This window comes from Platalea leucorodia (assembly GCF_965183815.1).
Source record: "Platalea leucorodia genome assembly, chromosome: 6".
In the NCBI taxonomy this organism is placed as follows: Eukaryota; Metazoa; Chordata; class Aves; order Pelecaniformes; family Threskiornithidae; genus Platalea; species Platalea leucorodia.
In genome coordinates, this window is record NC_138828.1 from 33,898,423 (window position 1) to 33,923,469 (window position 25,047).

Consider the following 25,047-nt stretch of genomic DNA (forward strand, 5'->3'; position numbering starts at 1 on the left):
ACACACACTGTATATACTGATCTATTGATACGGCTCTTAAGAGCAGAACCAGAGACCTGGAGCTCATTTATTAGAGGCCAGTGCTTTGGGACACAGTGAACTTTTCCAGTTGCATTCCATCGATGTGCCCCAACATCTTCATATACCTTTGTCAGATCAAAACACTCAAAAAAATGTGATTTTTTTTTTTGCTTTTTATTTTGGGTGGGTTTTTTTTTTTTTTTTTTCCTGAGAGCTGTTTTAACATGGTGGTTCCCAATCTGTAGCCTTTCAAATCACGGTCAGTAGAAGAGTAATAAACTATACATTATTTATGTCCACTGGAGAGGATTTTCAAGTACAGGCCATTTGTAAGCATTTTCAGGTTTGCAAACAGCCTTCTTATCAAAATGGGGGGTTAGAAACTATTGCTTGAGAACATAACATCAGAAGGACTGGAGAACAAATAATACCCCAAGGCTCTAAGGAAAGTGAGGCGAACTGGTCTTTAAAACTCTAATATTTAGATAAGCTTCTTTCAAATACAAAGGAAGATTTCAGTACCCATTGAAAACAAACACACAAACAAACACCACCACCACCACCCCAAACCTTACTACTGTTTCTCTCTTAGGGAAAGAGGAAAAACTTCCTCTCTTCCGAGAGTTGGAAGGTAACATTTATTCACATTTTTTTTGTGGATAATTATTTGCCAGGTCTCTCAATGCGGGGGGGGGGGGGGGGGGGGGGGAGCGGGCGGGAATCACTCAAAGATTCAAATGCTGCAATACTCCTAATGGAACACATGGAAATCAAGCATGTTATATTGAAAGGAAAGTTTGAATGACAGTGCTTATCAACAACAGGGTTTGACAGATGGGTAAAAGTTAGTGCCACATGCTACATTTCTTGGTTGTGAGGATCAACATACCTTTGGTACATTAACAAGATCGGGTTTTGGTACAGAAGCCACTCTGGAAGAGGAAGAACACATACATCATCGTAAAAAACAAGTTCTTTAGTGTTTAAGCATTTCCCTGTTCCAACTCACAACTTCCACCCACAGATATATAATGTATTTCATTTCATTTCCTCTAAAGGAAACAAGAAGCATTCCAGTTAAACCTACAATATTGTTGTTAATACAAGGAAAAGGCAAAACCAAACTGGATTAATTTACCCAGATACAACATTAGGAATGCTAGCATCTATCAAGTACTATTTGATTTATAAATTCATAATACCGTATCACCAGTTAGGACACTTCAGCTCCAATTTGCTTACTGGTTTCCATCCTTTCATAAGAAACTATGTCACGTAACTCAAAAGCTCTGGTCAGATAAATTGCATTTTAAACAGCGTATAACCTTTATTCAGGCTTAAAACAGAAAGCTTCCTTTTAGAACAACAACAACAAAAATCCTTCTGAAGGACTTAGCAAATTAAATAATACAGAAACTTTTTGCACAGTCTTTGGTCTTCAAAGGTAAGGTTAATGTCATTTGAACTCCACAGCACATAGCAAAAAAATTTCTTCCAAACACTGGGTGCACTGAAACTACTATGGGGTGGTGGGAAGGAAAGGAAGTATCGCAACCGAAAGGATGAAGAAGATAAAGAATTGACAGATTCTGTTACACCTAAAGTGAACTGGCAACATGTTACAGGTAAAGGTATCTCACTTGATTTTTTTTTTCAGCTTTGCATATACTTATATGCAAAAAAACACACATACAAAAAATTAAAACAAACAAACAAAAAAAAAACCAAACCAAACAACCAAACAAACCCAAACCAGCAAAAAAACTGACACACTAACATTTCATCTGCAAGCATTGCTGCTGATAGACTTAATTTTTTTCATGCTGTTTTGGTGGAAAAGTAGCTTCCTGCCACATTTCAAAACATTTCTGGCCATATTTGGTAGCTGCTCAGCAAAGCTGGCACTCTTAATGATCCAAGAACCAGCAATCATATCCTGCCTGAAATCACACAACCCCGATTTCCGACGGATCTTCTAAATAGGGTTTTGAAGAACTGAAGCTGGATTCTCATGTCCAAAAAATATTTGCCTGGGAGGCAAAAAGGTTCATTTAACTGAAGATCCCCTAACACAGGCTACAATTTAAAACAACTCTATTGTATAAACCAGCTTTTCTATTTCTACCAGAACAACATGGAGAGCTAGATTTGAATTATGCACTCTTGGTCCATTTAACAACGCTTTTTTTATTTTCTTTTTTTTCCTCTCCCCCCCCCCTTTCTTTTTTTTCCCTTTTCTTTTTTTCTCCCCCCCCCCCCCCCCCCGCCTTTTTTCTTTTTATTCATTACATTCAAAATGTTTACCCCTTCCCTGAAAGCCATTTGGCCCTCAGGGCTCAGCAGATTCCAGCAACAGCAATCCTGCTGCAGGCTCAGTAACTAACTTATAAAAAGGGAGATGCATACAATCCATATGCTATGTTGGTAGAAGAAAAAAAGAAAAAAAATAATCTCATGAAAAGATCATCTTCTGCACTTTGCCTTCACCATTTGTGCATTGCTGCTGACAGACATTATGTCCACATCAACAGAGAGAGGGTTTTGCCGGCTCTGAGGAACAGGTCTGTTCTCCCCTTTCTCACAGAGCGTGCAGCCTATGAGAAGGCTGACCTCCAGCCCTCCAAAGTACTGGGGTGCATCATCAATCACTCCTAACTGCAGAGTTGTCAATTTGCAGCAACAAAGGAAACAAGAAGGAAAAAAATGCCACCACATATGGAAACTTTTTCTTTCTAAGACCCGAGTTAGAAGGAAACATGCATCTCGCTCCGTATCTTAGGCATATGTTTTTTAATAAAGTAACTTGGAAAGTTTTGTGTATTTATTAAGCTGATCTAACAGTAAGAAGCAGAAAGACGTTCATTGTTCTAGTCAACTACCATATCTTGTGTTTGAGAAAAAAAACTTCTCTTTGCTAATGCTGGACCTTGAAGTTCCAGTCTCATAAAAGGAACACACTTCATCATTTTGTTTTTCCAAAATAACCAAATTTGAGTTTGCAATGGATGAGATTGCTCTGCATTCGTCAATACAGCACTGCACAAAAATTATTTCAAACCACTATTTCCAGATGATCTGAAGACATACTCTTCAAAATTCATCTTCAAAAATATCATACAAAATGAAGAAGAAGAAAACAAGGGTGAAAAAAAGACTTGATAATGGAAATGTTCCCAATGTTCTTTTAACATGAGAGTCAGCACAACATTACTTTATTTCCCCCTGACATACTTGAAACAAGGACATAAATTTGTGTGTCCCAGACATACTTCAAACAGTTTAACTTGGCCTTGTTGACTTCAGAACATAATCAGCCTAAAATCTGTGATTTATCCCCTATCGTATAAAGAAAATGCTCACCCAGCAAACTGAGCCACCAAGATCTGAATGTGAAAAATGCATGGTGGTTAGACAAGACAGTACAGAAGGAAATGCACACTTCAAGCTGAAAAGCAAAACACATCTAACACATATATTTAAGAATACTTCCTTCAGGGCTATTTCCCTGAGGATTTTGATAGATACTACCAAATTGCATAGCAAAAAAATAATTAAACTGCAGAATCTTGTACATTTTCTTAGCTGTTAGCACTTTGCTTGCCACCTAGCAATTAAACACATTAGGATTTCATGCTGGTTTGGTCACGTTGAATGTATGAATAACTGATGATAAAGGCTTTCCAAATGAGATGACACACTTGCCCTGTTACTACTTACTAGAAAAGCAGGATGGCTTGAAGTAGGATATTTTCTGAATGATTTAAAACTAGCAGTTCAGTATATTAGTTTATGCAATATTTACAATAACATGCAAACAAAGCAAGGACAGAAAAGCTTGGTATAAATGCTTATTATAAACAACTCACACAAAAGACCTTGGCAAACCATTACAGTTTTGAGCTTCATACAACTTATTATAGACAACAAAAATAGAAGCAGCAGCCATCACTTACTGACAGCCTAATACTGAAAATGAAAGCGCACAAAGTTTTTGCACTGGCTTCTACATCATTCATTTATTCTTTCAGAAAAAAAAACCAAACGCTATATTTAGCCTGTGTAAACAGTTCTTTTTGACCAAACATGATCAATTTGCTCTCTAAACATACCACAAGCTGTTCCTCTCCGATGAATACTTTTGTGACATTTAATGCAATTCAAAACATTCCAACTTCCAGCACAGCCTTATTAGGAAAATGAGTTAGTCTGGTCTTCGCTGTGAGCAACATGCCCAGCAAAAACTATTCATTCTTTAAATTCTCCTTTTATTCATTCCTTTTCCAAGTATTTCACCCATTAAAAAAAAGTCACGAGCAATATAATAGAATCCTTCCATAATTACTAATATCTGGAAAAAAACATTATTAAAGCTAAAGCCACAGTATTTCATGCTTCTGCAATGAATACAATTTGATACATCATCTCTAAAGAGCGATCATCAACAAAAACACTCTAATCTCAATAATTAGTGTTATGAAATTAAATTCAATGCAAAGCAGGATTTTTTGGCCAAGTCTCAGCTGTCCTGTTTGTATAATCACACAACAGAGGCCCAAACTCACAGCCATTAAATCCCTAAAGCTTCACTGAACCTAAAATCCAAAAGACATTTCAGATTCGTCTCTTAAAAAGCAGATGCTGAACTCCATGGAAAAATCACAAGAAGGTAACTGTGCTTATAAGCCCCTCTATAAAGAAGGGGAGCCCACAATACCAGTTTTAATACAGGTATTGCATTTGGGGTTTTCCTATCTCTGTAACTTAAAGGATTGTTCATAAACTCTGGTGTGAAATACAACAAGAAGCTGCAAAACCTTCATTCCTGGGAGGAAGGACAGAAGGAAGGACGGATGGATGGAAGGAATTTTTCCCACCCGTCCCATTTTCAAAACTAACTCCTTTTTCCTAGCTGATCAATCAAGATACAGGTTTTGGCAGCAGACACTACATCCCTGAAAAGCCACTGATCACATCTTCCTTCTCAAAACCTGATCTTTTAGCGGTTTTGCCACTGTAGTCTGCAGTTCTGTTTGTTTGCTTCATTTTATTTCTAGAGAGCAGTCAGTTGACAGGGCAGAAAGCTAAATGCATTTGCCTTTCATAAATTAGCCAACTCATGCAAAAAGATGACAAGCAGAAAATCATTTAACATATATAATAAACCATGACTTTCACTAGGGGTTATCTGAACAAAAACAAATGCAGATGTAATTTAAAGCACAGAAAAAGAACAATCCAAATATATTTCTTTTTGTCTTAGACCCAAGCCCTTTCTCTAGCACAGACATAATTCATTTCTTACCAACCTTGCTCTGCCTGACAACAATGGAAAAGCAAAAACATTCTTAAAGCTTGCTTCTTGTTGCAACTTATACACCATCAGAAATGGCTGCCTTAGATACACTAATATACACATAACTACGTTTCCCACAGTTCTGAGGAAACATACACACTGCCCCGGGCAACACCAGCTGGCAAATCAGCACTTCAGCAATCTTGCCAGGACAAGCACCTGTGGCCTAGAGACTGCAAACCTCTGCACATCCCAATGCATGGCAAAGTAGAGGCAGCAAAATTATCACTAAGTACTACTCAATGAGAACAGGAATCTGTTGCAGTCATTGCAGAAAGGAGACGACTTTTTTTCTCCTTAAGAAACACGGAAATGTTTTCAAATCTATACTCTGGTCATCATGCTTGCTAACATACCAACAGATGGCTGTCAACAACATTTTATTTCTTAAGTCATTCTCTTTGCTCTAGTTTATTACGTTAGTTTTCATTTAGTTGAACATACCGAATTATGACAAACATGGGAATGTTAGCTACAATCAAACAATGCAGACTTCAGCGCTGACGGCCTGCTTAAGAGAGCAAATGGCAACTTCAAGCCAGACAGAAGATGGGATGCATAATGGCATTACAGATACTGTACACCTCCAGGAGTCCTAGCGCAAACATCTCATTCTGCAAACTAATTCTTACATTAAAAATGCATTATTTCTCCTCTTGTCCTAAAAATACAACTTGTGATAATTCAGATGTTAATATGCAAACAGCGTGAGACACAGTTGTCTTAGCATCAACAAAATATTGAAAAGAGTTTCTGTGGATGCACCATTTGTATCTGACATGATAGAAGAGGATCTCTTCAGTCAAACGGGTTATTTTTAAACTGCTTATATCTTTTGGGCTTCACACCCTTTGATGAGGTACATTTAATGGAGTATGCCGAGAATATCGGTATTTATTTCTTGGCAGAATAGTACCTCGTGATAATATTTAACACCTTACTTCATTATATCTAGCCTGGGACTATTAGCTCACGAGTCACTCTCAACAGATTCTACATTTTCAGTAAGTTTAAAGGGGGAGAATTAATATAACATGCATGTCAGCATTTTACATTTGGTGTACACTACATAATACTTTTACATCCTCATATTGTACGCTCCCCCAGCACACTAGATTACAATGGAGCACTAGGTCAGGTAAAAGCAAGAAAAAATTATGTTCTTGCTTTGCTGGCTATTTGATAGTTGGCCAAATCAAATGTAGGTCCCTCCTCTTAAATTTAAATAAGGTTTGGGATTTCATCATTATGTGTTAAAATAAACAGTGCTGACGTTTTAGGAGAGAAACAAGCTGCCCTCTGCTTTGGTATTCCTACCCACAAAGGATTAGCTGTTTTCAAGACCTCCCAAAGGCAACCACTGCTCATAGTTTCATTCCTGTGGTCTGTGGCAACCCTACCGAATGCATTTGTAAAGAGAGTTTAAGTGCAGGCAGATAATATTTTGTTTTATTAAAGCAAAACCAAAAACCAAACAAAAAGCTGAGGAAAAAATACTGTGGAATTTATCTCACTCACCTTCTGACTGCCAGAAACTTTTAAAAACATGCTTCTCGCTCCCATGAAGGCAGAACGTTTAGAAACCTGGAGGGCCCATGTGTATGACCATTACTGGACTAGGGGGCACGTCTGTCTGTACCTGCCCATGACTCCCCTACTCAGAGCCCAAACAAGTAAAGCACCCCCAGTACCAAGTATGGCCGGTGCCTTACAATCTGGTACGGTAGATCACTGCTGGTTGTCCTAGAGAAGTTATAGAGCGGCCCTGTGTACAAGTGGTAGCTCACTGTGTCTACATGATTGATTTCGGTAGCAGGAATCCCATCTTGGCACTGCTTGGCTACTCACAAGTGAAAGGAAAACTAATATCTTATATATAAGACCTCCTTATACATTACCTACAGTGATGGTGGTCATTTCTGTCAGTTATAAACTGAATTTTTTTCTTTTCTTTAAGCTTTCCTAAAGGCGTCTTGCCAAGTAACAGTATCCGCATAACAGTTAAGTGCAAATAACAAGACAAAACAACTACACCCGGGCTTTTAATAAAGTGGAATTTATACATTTGATTTTCTTTAGAAGTGCTTATTAGATACTAATTCTACCACAGCAAGCTACCTTTTAAAAATAGCCAGCTTAATGAAAAGCATAGGTCTAAATGACTTGCAGACCTAGTCAGTCCTCCAAAGCCCTCAAAAAAAAAATGCTCAACTTCATGCTGACTTCAGTCTGTCATCAAATCTAGGTTATAATTTAGGAGATTCAACACTAAACACTAAATTATTTTTTCCAGTGCTTTCTGCAATATGGTGACTAATGTTTAAATTACCTCCTTTGTCTAAAACACAGCCCAAATATGCTTGAAAGTGCAGTCATATCTATTTTAACTGGAAATTCATGACAAACAGCTCCCCAGTCCCCAACGTACCCTTATTTGGGATTTTTACATTTTTCCCCTTAAGCACATGCTTGGGAATGAGCATTTATATCAATTTTTTTCTTCTCTAAATGAAGACCTGAAAGGAGGTTGTAGCGAGGTGGGCATTGGTCTCTTCTCCCAAGTAACAGGCGATAGGATGAGAGGGAATGGCCTCAAGCTGCACCAGGGGAAGTTTAGGTTGGATATTGGGAAAAACTTCTTCACTGAAAGAGTAGTCAGGCATTGGACCAGGCTGCCCAGGGAAGTGGTTGAGTCTCCATCCCTGGAGGTATTTAAAAGACGGGTAGACGTGGTGCTTGAGGACATGGTTTAGTGGTGGACTTGGCAGTGATAGGTTAAACGGTTGGACCCAATGATCTTAAGGGTCTTTTCCAACCTTAATGATTCTATGATTCTAAGAATCTGGCAATTTAGAGAGCCATTAGATTATTATATTTTACTGCTTATGAGAGCTAAGCACATCTCCCCTCTATGAAGCAGCTCACCAATCTATGGCTTCAAGAAAAACTGAAAGAAATGTAGTGGAAGCACAGTTAACCAAATAGGATGAAAACTCCGTTTCTGAGGTGTTGGGCAGCTGTAACAAAGAAAAGCCGTGTCCTTCACTAGGTCACCAGCATGGCAAGCGGTGTCACCCACCCAGACCCCAGAAGCCCTGCCCAGGCATCTTTGGCCAAATCCCAGCTGCTCCCTCACATCTCCAGCTTCTTATCAACTTACGATGATACGGGAACAATATGAGCAACCTAAAACTACAACTTCTGAATTTCCTTCTGCACTATATGGAGCTGTACGTCATCTCAACTGCATGAACACACAGAGAGCCTGCCACAACTGCGTAGCTGTCAGGAAAATTGCTGAGCCTCGGGCTGGTCCAGAAAAGCCAGGGACGTGGCAGAACCAATTACAATACATGAGACTAAATATATTAACAAGGATGAACTCTGTTGCTTTTAATAGTATACACTATGGTTTTAATTCTTTCCAGTTAAGGTCAGAAACACCACTAAGCATTTGTCTGACTTCTGAGCATGACCCACCACCAGCAAATTTTCTTTCCCATCCAGCCCCTCAAATATTTCTTTCCTCCCTCCTATGCCACCCCAGCAGTGAGAGAGAAGCATCCACCCTCAAGGTGCACAAGCCCAGGATCCGGCTGGCAAGCTGCCGCAAGGACTACCTTGCACGCCTTTCCACCACAGGGACGGCAGCCAGCACATACCTGCACCAGTCTTCATTGCAGCAAGTGTGTTTAGAGGGGCTCCCCTAGCGTGTCCCCAAAGGGGACACCACCACAGGTTGTAGTAGTGGCTGCAGACAGCAGATCTGAAGCACTACAAACTGCATTACAGAATTATTACAGGATCAATCTAACAAACATGCACTTGCCAGAAGAAGTTAACTTTACCACCACAGGTCCTCACCTTTGTTGCCCTTTATCATTTCCATGTATTGTTTGTATGTTTATATATTTAAGGTCACTGGCTTAGCAGCATGCATCGCAAGCCTAAAGCGTTGAGAAAAGCTATTTATATCTCAACATGGCTGTCCAACATAGCTTTAGATATCTAAAAACTTTTATTTGAAATAAGGCTTACATCTAGAAGACATCAAGTCAGCCTGGCCAAGAGGTCTCATCGCACCTCTAAGGTAAAGGGAAGTCAAAGAGCAACTGCCAGAGTACAAGCTGTAGCTAGAAATTATTTTGTTCACTGCAAGAGCTAGGCAAGAAAGATCAAAAAGCAGCAGTGATCTCAAATAGTTAATTCCTGTAGTCAATAAAGTGGACAAGGAATCAATTATACTAGAAACTCTAACACTTTAAGTAAAGGTGCATAAAACAGAGTGCTGTAATTCTTCTGCCGTTTGCAACAACTATGAAAGAGAAAAATTAATAATCCCATCTAACTCTGACTGATGCAGCTAACTAAAGACTTTTCCCTTCTCACAGTCTAGCTTTAGAAAAAGTAGCTTTTACCCTTCTTGGCTCAAAATACTGAGGGGGTAACGTTCACAGTATGCTCACAGCATATGAAGCAATTAACTGCTTTTGTGGGCAACTAGTCACTGATGCAAAACAGATGCAAAACATCTGATGGTCACAAAACCTGTTGAGATTTTTCACAATGCCACAAACATTGCTTTGGCCATGAGGCAAGACAAAACTAAGTGAGCAACATTTGACAGGCACAATATGTGTTGTTATTACCTCACGGGGTTTTGTGGTTCTGTGCCACAGACGTGACTTTCTATTGACAATACCCTGGAATTTTTCAAAGGCAGTAATTTTTCAAAAACTGGGCAAAAAAAAGCCCCAAAAACAGTGCAGCTGTGGAATTCAGTTATTAATAGATGCTTGACTCTGCATCTACCACTTACCTGTCTATTAGGTGGTGTAACAGATACATATCTAGTTAAACTTGCAGCAGTGGCTCTCAACTTGTATTTATCTTTGTTTCAGACCTTGAGAAGGTCCTGTACACCCGAAAACCTGCCTGCTTTTCCCAGCATTGCTGTATTGGGTTTCCGTGGCAAGGTTTTGGTAGCAGGGGGCTACAGGGGTGGCTTCTATAAGAAGCTGCTAGAAGCTTCCTCCATGTCTGACAGAGCCAATGCCAGCTGCCTCCAAGATGGACCTGCTGCTGGCCAAGGCCAAGCCCATCAGCGATGGTGGTAGCACCTCTGCAATAACATATTTCAGAAGGGGGAAAAGAAAAATAATAAAAACCAAAACTGCACAACAGCAATTTCAGCTGAAGAGAGAAGTAAGAATATGTGAGAGGAACAACTCTGCAGACACCAAGGTCAGTGAAGAAGGACGGGGTGGAAGCGCTCCAGGCACCAGAGCAGAGATTCCCCTGCAGCCTGTGGTGAAGACCATGGTGAGGCAGGCTGTCCCCTGCAGCCCATGGGGCTTAATGGTGGAGCAGATACCCACCTGCAGCCTGTGGAGGACCCCAGGCCAGAGCAGGTGGATGCCCGAAGGAGGCTGTGACCCCATGGGAAGCCTGCGCTGGAGCAGGCTCCTGGCAGGACCTGTGGACCCCTGGAGACAGAGGAGCCCACGCTGCAGCAGGTTTGCTGGCAGGGCTTGTGACCCCGCAACGACCCACACTGGAGCAGTTTGTGAAGAACTGCAGCCCGTGGGAAGGACCCACATTGGAGAAATTCATGGAGGACTGTCTCCTGTGGGAGGGACCCCACGGTGGAGCAGGGGAAGAGTGTGAGGAGCCCTCCCCCTGAGGAGGAAGGAGCGGCAGAGACAACGTGTGATGAACTGACCACAACCCCCATTCCCTGTCCCCCTGCGCCGCTGGGGAGGGAGTAGAGAAATCTGGAGTGAACTTGAGTCTGGGAAGAAGGGAGGGGTGGGAGGAAGGTATTTTAAGATTCAGTTTTTATTTCTCTTTACCCTACCCTGATTTGACTGGCAATAAATTAAACTCATTTCCCTAAGTCAAGTCTGTTTTGCCCATGACAGATATTGGTGAGTTATCTCTCCCTGCCCTTATCTCAACCCATGAGCCTTTCATTATATTTTCTCCCCCCTGTCCAGCTGAGGAGGGGAGTGGTAGAGCAGCTTTGGTGGGCACCTGGCATCCAGCCAGGGTCAACCCACCACAATTACCAAAAATCCCATCTTTCTTATGCTGTTATGCTTTCATGATACTACCACTGTCTTTCAGGAAGACATTTATTTTCCAAACAGTCAATCATTAACTTACTCTCATTCCACTCGCTACTAGGGAAAGGTAGGAAAAGCCCTATTGATGAGTCAGGACACTGCAATTTTGATTCTCAACAGCTGAGAGATGATCTTGCATGGCAGAGGACAGGTTTTATTTAAACAGTGTCTCATTTTTTCCTGTGGGCTGATGCTTAGGAACAGTTTATCTAACAACACTGGCCAGTTCACGTATTTACCTTGTTTTGTTTGGTTGGTTGTTTGGTTTTTTTGTTTTGTTTTGTTTTTTGTTTTTTGTTTTTTTTTTTCTCTCTCTATTCTTTACATCCCACATTGAGAGGTACAAAAGTTACTATCTGAAATTGAGAAACCTAACAGTTACCTGCATAGGTACTAAACACACACTATTTAGCCAGTTCAAGCTAACTTGAACTATATTCAGCATATGAAGGGCACAGCCCATTTTTAAACCATGTAAGCTTCTTTTAATCCATTTAGAGACAACTGTCCCTTGACAGATCATCACATACCCTTTTATAATTAAAGAATGCCTGCAAGTTAGCATCATAAACTGTGCATGTCAGACAGATGTGTTTTTCAAAGGAAAGCAACAGGTGTGGGGCATATTCTGTATTTGAAAAACAAAAGTGTAAATAGAGACAAGTAACATCACTTGTGGCACCCAAACAATGAGATAATGAGTGTTTATAAAGGAAAAAAATGACACCAGTTACACAGTGGACTGAAGTATGTTGGACTTGGGTGTCACTGGGTCAGGTAAGCTGCCTGTACAGTACCAGATTTGGAGCCATAGGGAACCCATCGTTGGGAGAACACCATGGAAGTTATTCTTTTCCCATTCATTCCCATTGGGTTAACAGGAGCAAGATTAAGTCAAATTTCAAAAGAAGATTTGAAATAAATCCCATTAAGCATTTCATACAATCTAGATTATATATCAAATACAACCCCCCACATTTTCTGAAAAAGGGGACAAAAGTTTCACTCCCAAATCTATTCATATACTATTCAAATTCACGGGTAAGAAGTCATATTCTAAGAAATGTTTCAACTTTTCAAAATGCAAGCTTTTCCATTTATCTAGACTTGGCCAGGAGCGCAGGAAGCACCACTGCTCACGCATGACTGCCGAGCGACTGCCAAATCCCAAGGCTACTTCAGGTTCTGGGAAGTAAACCAACAGTGCTTTAGAAACTTTTTGATCAGAAAACTTTTGGACCTGGGTCAAACAGCTATTATTCAAGCTCGCTGTCTTTCTGGCAGTCTCATTAAACTATTGAATTCAATGGACATTTGACTTAACACTAGTATTGGAGACTCAAGAGCAGCAGCAAGAAAGTTTTGCCTAATGTTTGCAGAGAGTCTTCATTTTCTTGACTTTCTGATATCTTCCTATTAACACTTTTCTTTACATAACTAATATAGGGAAGAAAAAAAAATATTGATCAGCGTCCCAATGCACTACAAACAGTACGGTTATGTCAGCCTGAAGAAGTTTTTAATCAGGCTGTTCGTAAATTGGTAATGCAGTCAAAATCAGATCTGTGCTGCTGTATTCCTTAGGAAATTACAGTGCACACGAAGCATATCAGACTTCCAAAGTGAAGCTCCTCATGCAGAAGTGCAGGCTTCCCCTGTATTTCCTAGTTTGAGACCTTATCAGCTTTGCTCTTGGTCTCCTTTGTATGACAAATTTCTGCAGTTGAATTGGAGGCTGCTGAAGGCTTCCTCTAATAAAAACCCCAAAGGAAAAACAAGACATAGGCAGCATGATGACAATGACGATGACAAGACTGGTTTCCATCATGGTGAAAGAATTTCTTCAACCTTATGTTCCAGTCCGCAAACACTCACTGGTGCAAAACATGCCTCAGCAACAGGCACAGAATAACATTAGCTGTTACTACCAATAATTTTCATAGCTACGCACTGGCATGCTAGAAGAGGCTAGAGCACCCCCAGGATTCTTGTCTCCATTTTGATACTCATTTGATATGGCATAATGATTAAGTCCCCTTCAATTTTCTCATCTTTAACTAATCATGCTTTTAAATTAAAGTAACAAGTACAAAACATATACCTCTGGCTATATAAATAAATGTAAAATGAAGCAATTTGTAGGAAACAAAAACACAAAGAAAGTGATCAGTTAAAATATGTCTACTATCTCAGTCATACAACTAATTTTGTGTGCTTTATGCAGGGAGTAATACTATGTATTTCTTAACAAAAATATGCTACCCAAGACACTAAAAAGATTTTGGCAATTAAGAGGTGACACCTCTCAACCTCGGGTTCAATTGCCTGGGGAGGAGATCTTTGAGTGTTTCACACCCTCATACCACATAAAATCCTGTCCAGTTGCTAGATTAAGTTGCTGGTACATACAATTTGAAGGGTCTCATTTTTTCAGTGAATCAAATGTGGTAACTTTTTCAGACTGCCCATACAGGCCAGACTGGCTCTAACTAAATGACTACAGCATAAAAACAGTGGGCAAAATTTGGGAAGTAATTTATTGTCTGCTAAGAGAGGATCAATTCTTCTAAGAAAAAAAAATAATTCTTCCATATCGAAATGTATCATTTCCTCTTTTAACAAATGCCTCGCAGAGCCTAGACTACTGACTCCATAGAAAAGGGCCAGAGAGTTGTCCTAACACATGGAGACAGACAGCTTATGTTGACACATCTGAGTGCCCTGCCCTTCAATATTCTCACCTACCCCCTTGTAAACTGGCTCAAGATTTGGCCAGGCACTTTTTCCTCGAGAGTAATGAGCAGCCAAACACAGTATACAAAGAACAGTAATCAGGCTAAAACAGAGGATTATGTATGTCTGTAGAAGCCCTGTGTATTTTGCAAATACAGCTAAAGCCTCCAAGGAGGTAGCACCGCAAGGTATTAGACGCCATACACACAAGCAGTATACAACTTTGTTACAGCGATATTTGTTTTCAGACGCAAAAGCAAACATCCTCAGGGCAAGATACTGTTTGTTTACTGTGCAAGAAGAGGTTGGACTATTTTTCTTTTTTTTTTTTTTTTTTAAATATCTGTGAGCCTGCTTATACCTTTCACTCCTTTGATAGAATATGATGAAGGACTGCTTTCCTCAAATGAATGCATCCCAAATGATTCTCTGTATCCTCAAAAAAAGCACACAGATATACCCATGAGTAATATTTGGACCAAATACATGTATCATGGGGCATGGAGGAGTTAACAGCTGCATTGTTCTAATGCAGCTGTTCACAATTACTGGCATGCGTTGTGAGGCACTTCTGATTACTGTGTGTTTAATCTCTATATAAATGCATTATTTTGCTACTCAAAAGTTTGGCATTTAGATGGTATCTGCAAGGCTTCAAAACTATAGTCTATCTGTGATGCCTCAGCTGGCTATTTCAAAGTGTGCCAACAGAATTAAAATGTCACTGAAGATCACACCACTCTGAGGTATCTGTGTTATTTTAAGAAGTGAAGATAAACTGTGGCCAACTTCACATTGTTTCCTTAAATCTTTCACTCAGTAACTATGGACACTGCTTAAAATAAACGTGCAAGGTCAATGGCACCACAATTTACATGCTAGCTAATGAGTCCTTGAAATTTCAAAAAGGTATTGGATAGGTTTCACAGGTGAAATCAGAAATGAGTAGAAAAGTTTCACCTGAGACTGTGAATAGCAAATCACCACCAGTCATACAGGAGAACCTATACACTCTTTCAGAGGCATTAGCAAGAAAATCTGCTATTTGAGAGTGGAGTTGGGGGAACATTTAAATTATTTACCTGAAGCACAACTCTGAAAGCATTGGCTCACTGACTGCAGAAAATACTCATTACGAACACTTGCACGTTGATTTGATCCTGCAAATTGTCGTCATACGGATGCTATTTTAGTAAAAGATACTGTCCTGGTAAGCCATGGTGAGGAGTGCAACTCCATAGTCTACTACTTGAAGGCATTTTTTCAGGGGAAAAGAAGTCATGGGTCTCAGCTGCTTCCTACAACAGTTTTTAGGCATGCATTTGACTTGGAGCTAGGAAATACATGATGTGAAACATTGGTCTCCGCACTGTAAATTGCACTTCTTGGGCGATCTCTTTGGACAAAGATGAAAAGTTCAACTGTCCAGACATCTTTTTTTAATAAGACATTTATGTTAAGCAGATGAGGGACCAATATTATTTTTCTTGGGCCAACTGCTATCTCCAAGAGGAAACATCCATGAACAAGGAGAAAAATACTTCACTGACCTGTGGAAGGCTTAAGATTTCTGCAGTCTCATGTGAAAATGCAAAATCATTTTTTTGCAGTCCTGAAAAATATTCTGTGTAGTTAAACAAAGCTTGGGTCAGGTACCACAGTTTGGAAACCAACAAAGTAATGCTGGCCACCTTCTAGTCTCCACACATGATATCCCATGGTAGTCTTCACTCCAGCACTGTCCAGTTGCAGTAGCCACATGCGCAAAGCCTGATTTTTGGAGAGTTCTCACCAGGGCTGATCCTTGCCTACCCAAGCCTTTCCTACAGGCTTGACCAGCCCCAGAGGTACAGAGAGTTTGAAATGATTGTGACCACAAAGAGCTCCCTAATGCCACATGAAAACACTTCCACATCTACCATCACAGAAATCCGATCATCTTCTGGGTCCTGCCCATTTCTGCCAGTTTCTCCTTTTGCCTCCCTGCCTGACCAGTAGCAATCTACAGTGACCTAGAGCAGGGAATAGCATTAGACCATTAATGGCATATACCGTACCTTAATTTCTACATTTTTACCTAAATGGGTAGCAGTGAAGTCTGACAAATCCTCTTTAGGAAGACCAATTTAAAAAAACTAAAAAACAACAGACAAAAAAAAAATCAAACAAACAAAAACCCCACAAAATAACAGATTTATAGACAGACAGACAAAAAAGGAAAAATGCTGAAAATGTCAAGAGGTAACTTAATGATTTGGTGACTCATCATGAGAGAAGTCTTCTGTGGTGTTTAAAAAACACACAAAACCAAACAGCAGGAACATAATGCGTCATGAGAAGGATCAGATGAATTCTTAACATTTTTTAAGAATAAAATCATTTGGGCGAATTATACAACGAATAGGGTAGCGAAGAGTAAATATCTAATGTTTGCAATTACTCCAGCTCACCCTCATGCTTCCTTTTGGCCTCACCCACAGTGTGCAGCTATTCATGATATCTCATCTTAATAAGGAGACATTCTCTAGTGCTAATGTATTGGGGGGGAAAGGGGACCCAACTCAGCCAAGAAAAACATCCATGACCAAAATTAAAGGTGTAGCTTTAACATAAAAATTTGCCATAAAATTACATCCTCAGACAAAGCCACGTAGCAAGCTACAACCTTCTCTATCTCTCCTTTGCAAAGAAAGCAAAGGAAATCAAAAGGAATTGTTTCACAATGTCCTTTATTCAGATCTTGATCAAAGATGTGCTGTGTCTGCTAATTACTGGCTTATGGCAGAAACAGTTTGGGTCCAGCCCTGCAAGGTATTATGTTTCTCCAGGAAGGCTGCTAAATGCCTCAGGCTCCATTATCTTTAACAGCAGATGAAGTCCTTGTTAAACAAAGAACCCTTTTTTCTCTACATCAAGAGAAATTCAAAACTTTATAACTGTATTTTATTCCAAAATGCATTTGTCCAAACTGCATTGTAGTATAAAAATAAACAAACACACACATCTAAGTTCGGAATCCATCCTCCCTACCAAGGTAAGTCTACCAGATTATACCAATTTATGATTACATGAAATGTAGTTCTCTGTTTTCCAGCCTTCCCCCCCACCCCTTGAAATGATCAATAACAACATTGAATTGATATATTATTAATTTTAGCACTGGCATGCTGTCCCCACTCAACTCTATGCATTCTGCATAACAGAATCTGTAAGCGGTATTTGTTCTTTATTTGCAATAACTATATTGTGTGTCACTAAAATACTTAACTTCAGCAGCTAATCTAAGTCAGGATTGTTTGTTTTTGTTAAAAAAAAAGTGACCCATAGATTTTTATTAATTAGTTTAAAAAATATTAGTTCTGAAATTTATCTGGATCCTAAAAAAAACCCCAACCCTAACAGCTTTTCAAACAGGTGGCTAGGAAGTGCAGGAAGCAATTTTCACTGACATGAGACATCTAATTCTCTTCTCCTCAGTCCCATTTCCTGTCAAATTACCCTCTATGTGATAACTGAGATTTAATATTGATTTTTGTCTGATTTAATTGACTCTATTGTTCACCTGAGTTGTGCTGAAACTTGATTTTGTCTCAACTTCCACGTAAGCCCAAGACATCTGTTCACAGAACTGCGCCACCTTAACCTAGCAGCCCTGCCATGAGAACTTCAGTCTGCCCTTGCTCCAACTCTCTCAAATTGCACTAGGAGCTTTCTGCTCCGAGAAAGCTCCCTTCAGCCAAGTGTAACACATAAAAAAATTCCACAACCATACTTTCTTTATAATTTAGTTGTTCAATGTTGCTCCTTTGTAGGCAGTTCCAAGAGATGCAACACAAAAACATTAGTCCCAGCAGTCACTTCACTATCACATTGATGGGGTAGTTTCTCATGGGTTAACAAGACTTTGTGGAAAATGACTGACTTGTCGAGCCATCACCTTCCTTCCAAAACTTGGAAGGGAGATAACTGGCAACTCTTTTGGCCAAGGGACTCCAAGATCACTATCGACAGCAGGCACACTTATAAATTTTAATACTTGAGAGGCCTTGAATGGAAAATATTACACATTTTTCTACTTGCAAAAACTGTTACACATTATACTTAGCACAGTACGTGTATTTTAGAGACTCCATGTGTCACTGAAACTTATAGTCTGCTCATGTGGAGTGGCTTTATATGTAAAGGAAAAATAATCTGTTAGTAATCGAGAAGCATTAGTTATCTCTGAAGTCACTGTGCTCATTAAAACTTTGGCTTCCTAAACTCTGTAATACATTTTAAGAATGTAGTCTACATTCCATTTTTTGCATAGAAGCTTAGTAGTTAGAAAGGACACTATATGGTCAATAGACTAACTACCCTAGGTTTGGTCATTTTCCCTCCAAAAGATATTAAGCGAGTGTTAAAAGTCCCCTCTGCTGAAGCTCATGTTCTTTCCATAATTCATTCCCTTCTGCCAAGATGTTCTCTCTTGTACAGCAGCTATCAGTCATTTTTATTTTGGAAGATTTCATGATCAGCCACACCCACATAAAACTTCTAAAACCTTCAGGGTTTTTTTGTTCGTTTTGGGTTTTTTGAGTAATATTTTAATTGTATCTTGGAAAGAATTACAAATGTTAGGAAATGAAAGCTTGCCAAAACTGTGGAGAAAAAACACTCAAACACTATAAACTTAAAAGTTGTAAGGCATTAAGAGGAATATTGAAGATCCCAAAATATGAAAGCATCTAAATCTGTTGTGAATTTAAGCATAACAGAGATTGAAATCATTTGCAAATTTCATTTTAACAGACAGACTCCACTCCGCTCACACAGTCCACAAGAATGCTGGAAAAAAGCTAAAGCTTAAACTCGTGCCAATGTTTTACAAAGTATGCACCAAACACTTTGTTAGCATAATGTTCAATTAAACCTAAACTGAGAAAATAAACAAGAATAAGAATAATTTGCTCAGTTTATAAGTGCAGTAGATGTCATTAAGTTAAAAAAAAATATCCAACTCCAACGCAGGCACAACTCCTCCACCGTAGCTACGCGAGCCCTGTTTTGAGCATCTGAGGCAAGTGAGCAAACTTGCCCAAATTTTTCAGTGGGTAAATTACTACCCAAAGGGTTCTCGAAATATCTGCAATAACTTTTTTTTTTCCCTTTCATCCCTACATATTTATTGCTAGTATTTTTTGTTTTAAACTTTCATGGGTCAGAAGCAAAGGCAACTCTTTGTCGTCTTATATTTTGACAGAAGACAATACAGTCATTCAACGATATGAACCAACTCTAACATCTCTGTGTTAAGGATGTGCCACATAATTTTCACTGTTTTTCCCCCACGTTTGCTATTTTTCTTTTCCTTCTTCCTTTAAGAATTACACTACCTTTACTTAAAAGCTTCCTCATTCTTTGAAACATAATATTCTTCCTGACAATTGTTTTCATCCTGCTGTGCCCTCTCTGCTCTCATCTTTATGATCTATATCCAGATGCCCACATTCCCACTTCTCAGAGCTCCCTGAAACTGGCAGCATCAAACACTTCCCTTGTATTGATTAGTTGCCTCGGGGTTGCGGAAAGCCAGGATGTGACATTTCCAGCAGCAGCCGGTGGCGTCAGGTCACGCGCAAGACAGAGGAGGGTTGTGGAGCAAACACAAAACAAAATCAACAGGTTAAAAGGGCAGTTCAAAACATTTATGCAGTTGAGGTAGGGTCTCTCAAACCTCCTTACTCATCACAGGAAGGAAAGGAAATTTTTCCTTCCAAGCACTTTTTGGGCACCGGCTCAAACACAGAAGGGCTCCACCAGAAGCACCACAAGGTCAGGAGGAAAGCAGGTCCTCTGAGGTGCTGCCCCAGCTGGGAATCAAAGTCCTTTCAAGACTAGAAATTGCTGCAGCTCCATGAGTGAAAGAATGTGCACGTGAGCAACTGCAAAGGCGAAGCGCATTCTTTTTTTTTTTTCTGGTGGGAATAAGGATTCAGCTGTGACTACTCTGAAGTGTCACATTAAACCTCAATACTTCCTAGCTCAGGTCTCAAACCACAAAGCTGACCAAAGGCTCAGATCTGGTGCAGACCCTGCCAAAAGTAGAAAAGGTGCATAGAAATGGGTAGAGAAAACGGACAGTTTTTTCCTGCATAACTCACCATGTATTAAGTGAAAGTGGGGATACACTGGGCACAAAGCCGGAGGAAAGTCCAATTAAAAACAAGAGTAGTGTGAGAAAATACTTTCCATCTGCACACAGCACAAACACCTTGATGTTGTCAGCCTGCCTGGGACAAGAGTCAAGTTGATAGATATATGAAACAACGCCCATAAGACCCCAATTTAATTATTAGTTACAAGTGTTTATGATAATCAAACCCATATCTCTTGTGTAAGCATGCAGGTTTTCACCACGCAGGGGTTACAAAGGCATGGTTTACTTCTCACCCCCCCGCCTCCTCTGCTGAATCATCAGGTACCAGTCACGATGGGTCTGGATACCAGACTAACAGGTTCACTGATCCAATACACTCCTCTAAGACAAAGCCATCCCTACAGTTTTTCAATTCTCTTATTATTTTTCAGGTTTAGTGTTCAGACCAGAACACATCCTATTCAGTGTCAGGCCAAAACACGTCCCATTGGAAAATGTGAGGCAGTGGTGGGGATATTAAAACAAACAAACAAACAAACAAACAACACATCAATATACACACAGCTCTTTGTTATTCAACCACCAGGCAAAGCTGGATTTTACTTCCAATACTGAACTAACAGCAGCATTAAAAAGATTAAACACTCAGGACTATTTTACAGGGCAATGAAACTCTACAGTGTGTTTTGCACCAGAGCATTCAAGAGCGCACCTTTCTTCTCGTTTTATTTTCTTGCAGGGAACTTCTCTTTGGGAAGTGAAACCTGTGTGCACTCCAAAACCTAAACATTATTTAGCAGCTCAAAGCAGATTTACATTGTCACCAAAATGTAAAAATAAGTACAACAATCAGTATTTGCCTATGCATTCTTAACAACAAGAAAATATTTGAGGGAGAACACAGACACTTTAGTTCACAAGGAACTAGACAAAAATGATGGGTAATAGTCAGCCCTGATTTAATGGTCATCATGACACTTTATTTTTCTTAGTATCTGCTATAGAAGTCCTCAGAGCCTCAACAGCTATCAAGTAAGATCAGATTTGACTGTGTGAACAGTAGATAAAGGTTATCTGCATAAGAAAGAGAGGAAACTTCTAGTTTTAGGAAGTAAAACATTAAAGACAAACCAGGTCTGCTGCAAATCCAGAAATGGAACGAGAAATTGTGAATTTAAAACCTACGCTTAACCATTAAATTAGTTCCGACAAATAAAATAACACCTGAAATATCAAGATCACTAATGGAAAACATTTTGCAAGTAATACAGTATCTTAAAAAAAGCTCTAATTAGCTGCCACACACAGTAGGTAATATTACTAGAGAAACAAAAGAACATTTTGCTACGTTATGCTGTAGTGCTTATGGAGTATTGGTGACTGCCACTGTGAATACCACGGAACTCCATTAGAAAATAAGGAAATGAAAGCCAGAATTGCATCAAAGGCCTCCCAGAGAATAATATTTCATGAAGATCACTTCAAATTAAACAAAATATAACAAAATCCTAAGAATATAACTTTTCTGATGGCTTGCTGTATCTCATTAAAAAAAAAAACAAACAAAACAAACAACCACCCTACACTCCCCTCTAAGGATTGTATGTAAATGGGAGGAAAGCAGTTGAAACACAGCTATGAACCTTTTCCTCAGAAAAACTACAAAGCACAACTTAACCGAGAAATCACACTAAGAGCAAACAACATTGCTTGCCTATCCACCATCAAAATCTGAAGTATTCAATGGCTTGATCTCTGCCTTTTTCTGGAAAAAAAAAAACAAAAACAAAACCCACCCCCCCACCCCCCCCCCATCATCTGTGCAAGGAGATAAGGAAAAATAAAAACCACACAGAGGAACTTCTACAGCTGCTACAGGTTTTGAAAATGGTGGTGTAGCCCCAAGCACCTGGGATATAAGGACTACAGAAAGGCTGACTTGGTATTGCACCATCAGCTGAGAGTAAACACTTTCCCCTTGTGCAGGAAGTTAGCACTTCTACCTATTAAATAGAAGCTTTATTGCACGTCACCTAGACATCAATAGTCAGCAAAATTAACTCCTGCGGTTTTCAAGAGATCTTTTAGACTTCCATAATGAAAATTAGCTTAGTTTTGTTCCTGCATTCCTAAAATACATATATTTAATGTTTCGGAAATAAATTCAATCTACTACTTAGAAGCATCTGTGCTATTAAAGATCACTTAGGAAGAGTTACATCTCTTCAAAGTGAGGGTGTTTGAACATGTATTGCATGTTCTACTTCCACCCTTCAACAGCAATGAAAAGACTTTTCAACGCCTGGAATGTAAATCAACTGAAAAAGACAAGCAAAACTAACTTGAGGAGTTTGCAGCCTGCAGATTACTGTTAGGCAATGGTCAGACTCCTAGTAACACTAGTTACCACTGCAATCAACCTAGATATATTTTCTGTATTAAATCTCAGCTTGCAAATGTTAGTTCTTGCTTACAGTAAGAATAAACCAAACCATGTGGAGTGCATGAGGTGATTCCCTGCTGCCCACAAAGATACCCCCTCAACTCAGCTTTTTCGAATTCTGAAAGATAGGAGAAAGCTACTGGTATTGCAGAACGTTATTTTCAATCACAAGCAGTAGATTGTCATTAATGTGTCTTTTACCCACCAGGCAGAGCACTGCAAACTGGTCCTTCTCCTCCCATACTGAGGCATACTGGCCATCCAGCACATGTTGAGATCAAATAAGATGCTCTAATTTCCAGATATTTCCTACTGAAGTACACCGTTTCAGGTAAAATATATTTAAATAAATCATCACTGTTTTTTCCTGTCTTCACAGATAGGAGAAATCAATCGTGTCAGATCTCAGCTGGAGCACAGATTAGTTTAATTTTAAAACAGAGTGGAAAATAGGCTTCTAAACTACTGTACATCTAAACATCAAGCCAAAACTATTACCTTTCTAATGATCTACTTGGGTAAAACCACTTTTGAAACTCATATAATCTTTTGCACTGTATATTTTTTGTTTTAGCAATTGAATCTTTGTTTTAAAAAAGTCTCAAATCATTCTATAATCAAAGTAGTTTAATCCCTATAGATATGAAAATAATTGCCTTCCATTATAGTTCCACTATCTTAAATGCAGGAATTAAAGAATATAGTCCATATAATAACAACAGGCGATAAATATTTATTCTTTGGCTAGTCCCAACATACCTGAAAGATATGTGTGGTTTCAGACCTTATAGCAAACATGTATAGGGTCAGCAAAATCACTTACATCACTTTTAAAAAAAAAAAAAAAAATCTTTATTACCCTATCTGAAAACAAGCAATTTTTTAAAAACACAAATTAAGAGACAAAGTTCAGAATTAGATTTTGCCATATTTGTCAGATGTCTGTGCTATGCAACAACTCGTACAAAGCAAAGGCATTTCTCACCGTTTAAGGAAAAAATAAGCAAGACAACCAGTTAAGGCCCTTTAGTTACCACTTGATCCACTGCAAACAGGTGGGAACTTCTGGGATCAAACACTTTCTCCCTCCGTTTTCAGTGAGGGACTCTCAGATTACACAAGACTTGCAAACCTCCTCCCACGAGCACTCATACCCTTCAAAAATAGTGATGCCCCGACTCATTTCCCACCCAGCTGCTTAAGGCTTTACTGATTATAAGGTCTGAGCTGTCCTCGCAAGCAGCCTCTCAACTGACCAACCCTTATTCTGTCGAGGACTTGGACTATGAGGGTAGGAATCTTGAAAATTTAACCCAAACTGAACTTACAGGCTCCCAGCTTGTGAGAGGCAATTACTTCATGATGGCCTCCTTATTTTCATACAAATGAAGGTGGAGTTTTGAAATATCCTCCTAATCTGACTGCCCTCTGCTTCAGCCCACCATGACACAGTATGGAGACAAAACCCCAAAAGCATAATGGTAATTTTGCTGCAATTGCTGCAACTTAAAAGTGATATTTTGCATTTCCCTGGGGTCAAACAAACTAAAAAACAAACAAAAAAAACCCCACCCCTACTTCATGTGTTTCCTCTTCAACCCTCACCAAATTATATGTTTAATTCCAGGGCTGCTCCTTTGCTTCATTTTCTTTGCCTTTTTTTTTTTCCTGTGATGGTATTAATGATATGGGGAGGGGTAAAAATGTAACTGAAATTAAAGTACAAAATGTCTTTAAACTTAAAGTTGAAGGAAACATTTTGACATTTAGTAAATAATGATCTACCTTGGGCATCTGGCATTGTCCACTAACTATATTTACTACTGTATTTATGTTCCTATGCTACATAATGTATCAGCCTCAATAAACTGAACGGCCTTTACAAATCCTGGTCTTTTGCAGCTCTAAAGATCCCCAGGAAGGCTCTAAGGTACACAAGTGGGGAAGGCTGCTATTACATTACTAGCCCCCATTCCCACCCATTTTCCTGGCAGATGGGTAGGTATAACCCTGCAAAAGTTACTGAACTCCATTTTTACCCTGCGACCTTCCATTTTTATCCCAGCAACTCCCCTTTGAACTTCAAGGCAAGTCTTTAGTTTGTCAGGTTTGCTTAGCTGCAGCATGTTTTGTGGTTCATCTAATTGCTAGCTGACATGCACCAGTGCTGTGTGCAACAAAAGATTTTGAATTCCAGATGAAGCAAGAGCTGTACCCTTCCATTTATTTA

At 39.4% G+C, this 25,047-nt stretch overlaps 1 protein-coding gene across 7 annotated transcripts in view; it reads right to left on the reverse strand.

The window, feature by feature from the left end:
* PDLIM5 (PDZ and LIM domain 5) overlaps positions 1 to 25,047 on the reverse strand; it is a 127,510-nt gene that overhangs the window by 54,467 nt on the left and 47,996 nt on the right. For all 7 annotated transcript variants that reach the window (XM_082314928.1, XM_082314927.1, XM_082314926.1 and 4 more), the window contains exon 4: positions 911 to 953. In XM_082314928.1, coding sequence (XP_082171054.1) covers positions 911 to 953 — 43 coding nt within the window. The remainder of the gene's footprint in view (positions 1 to 910; positions 954 to 25,047) is intronic.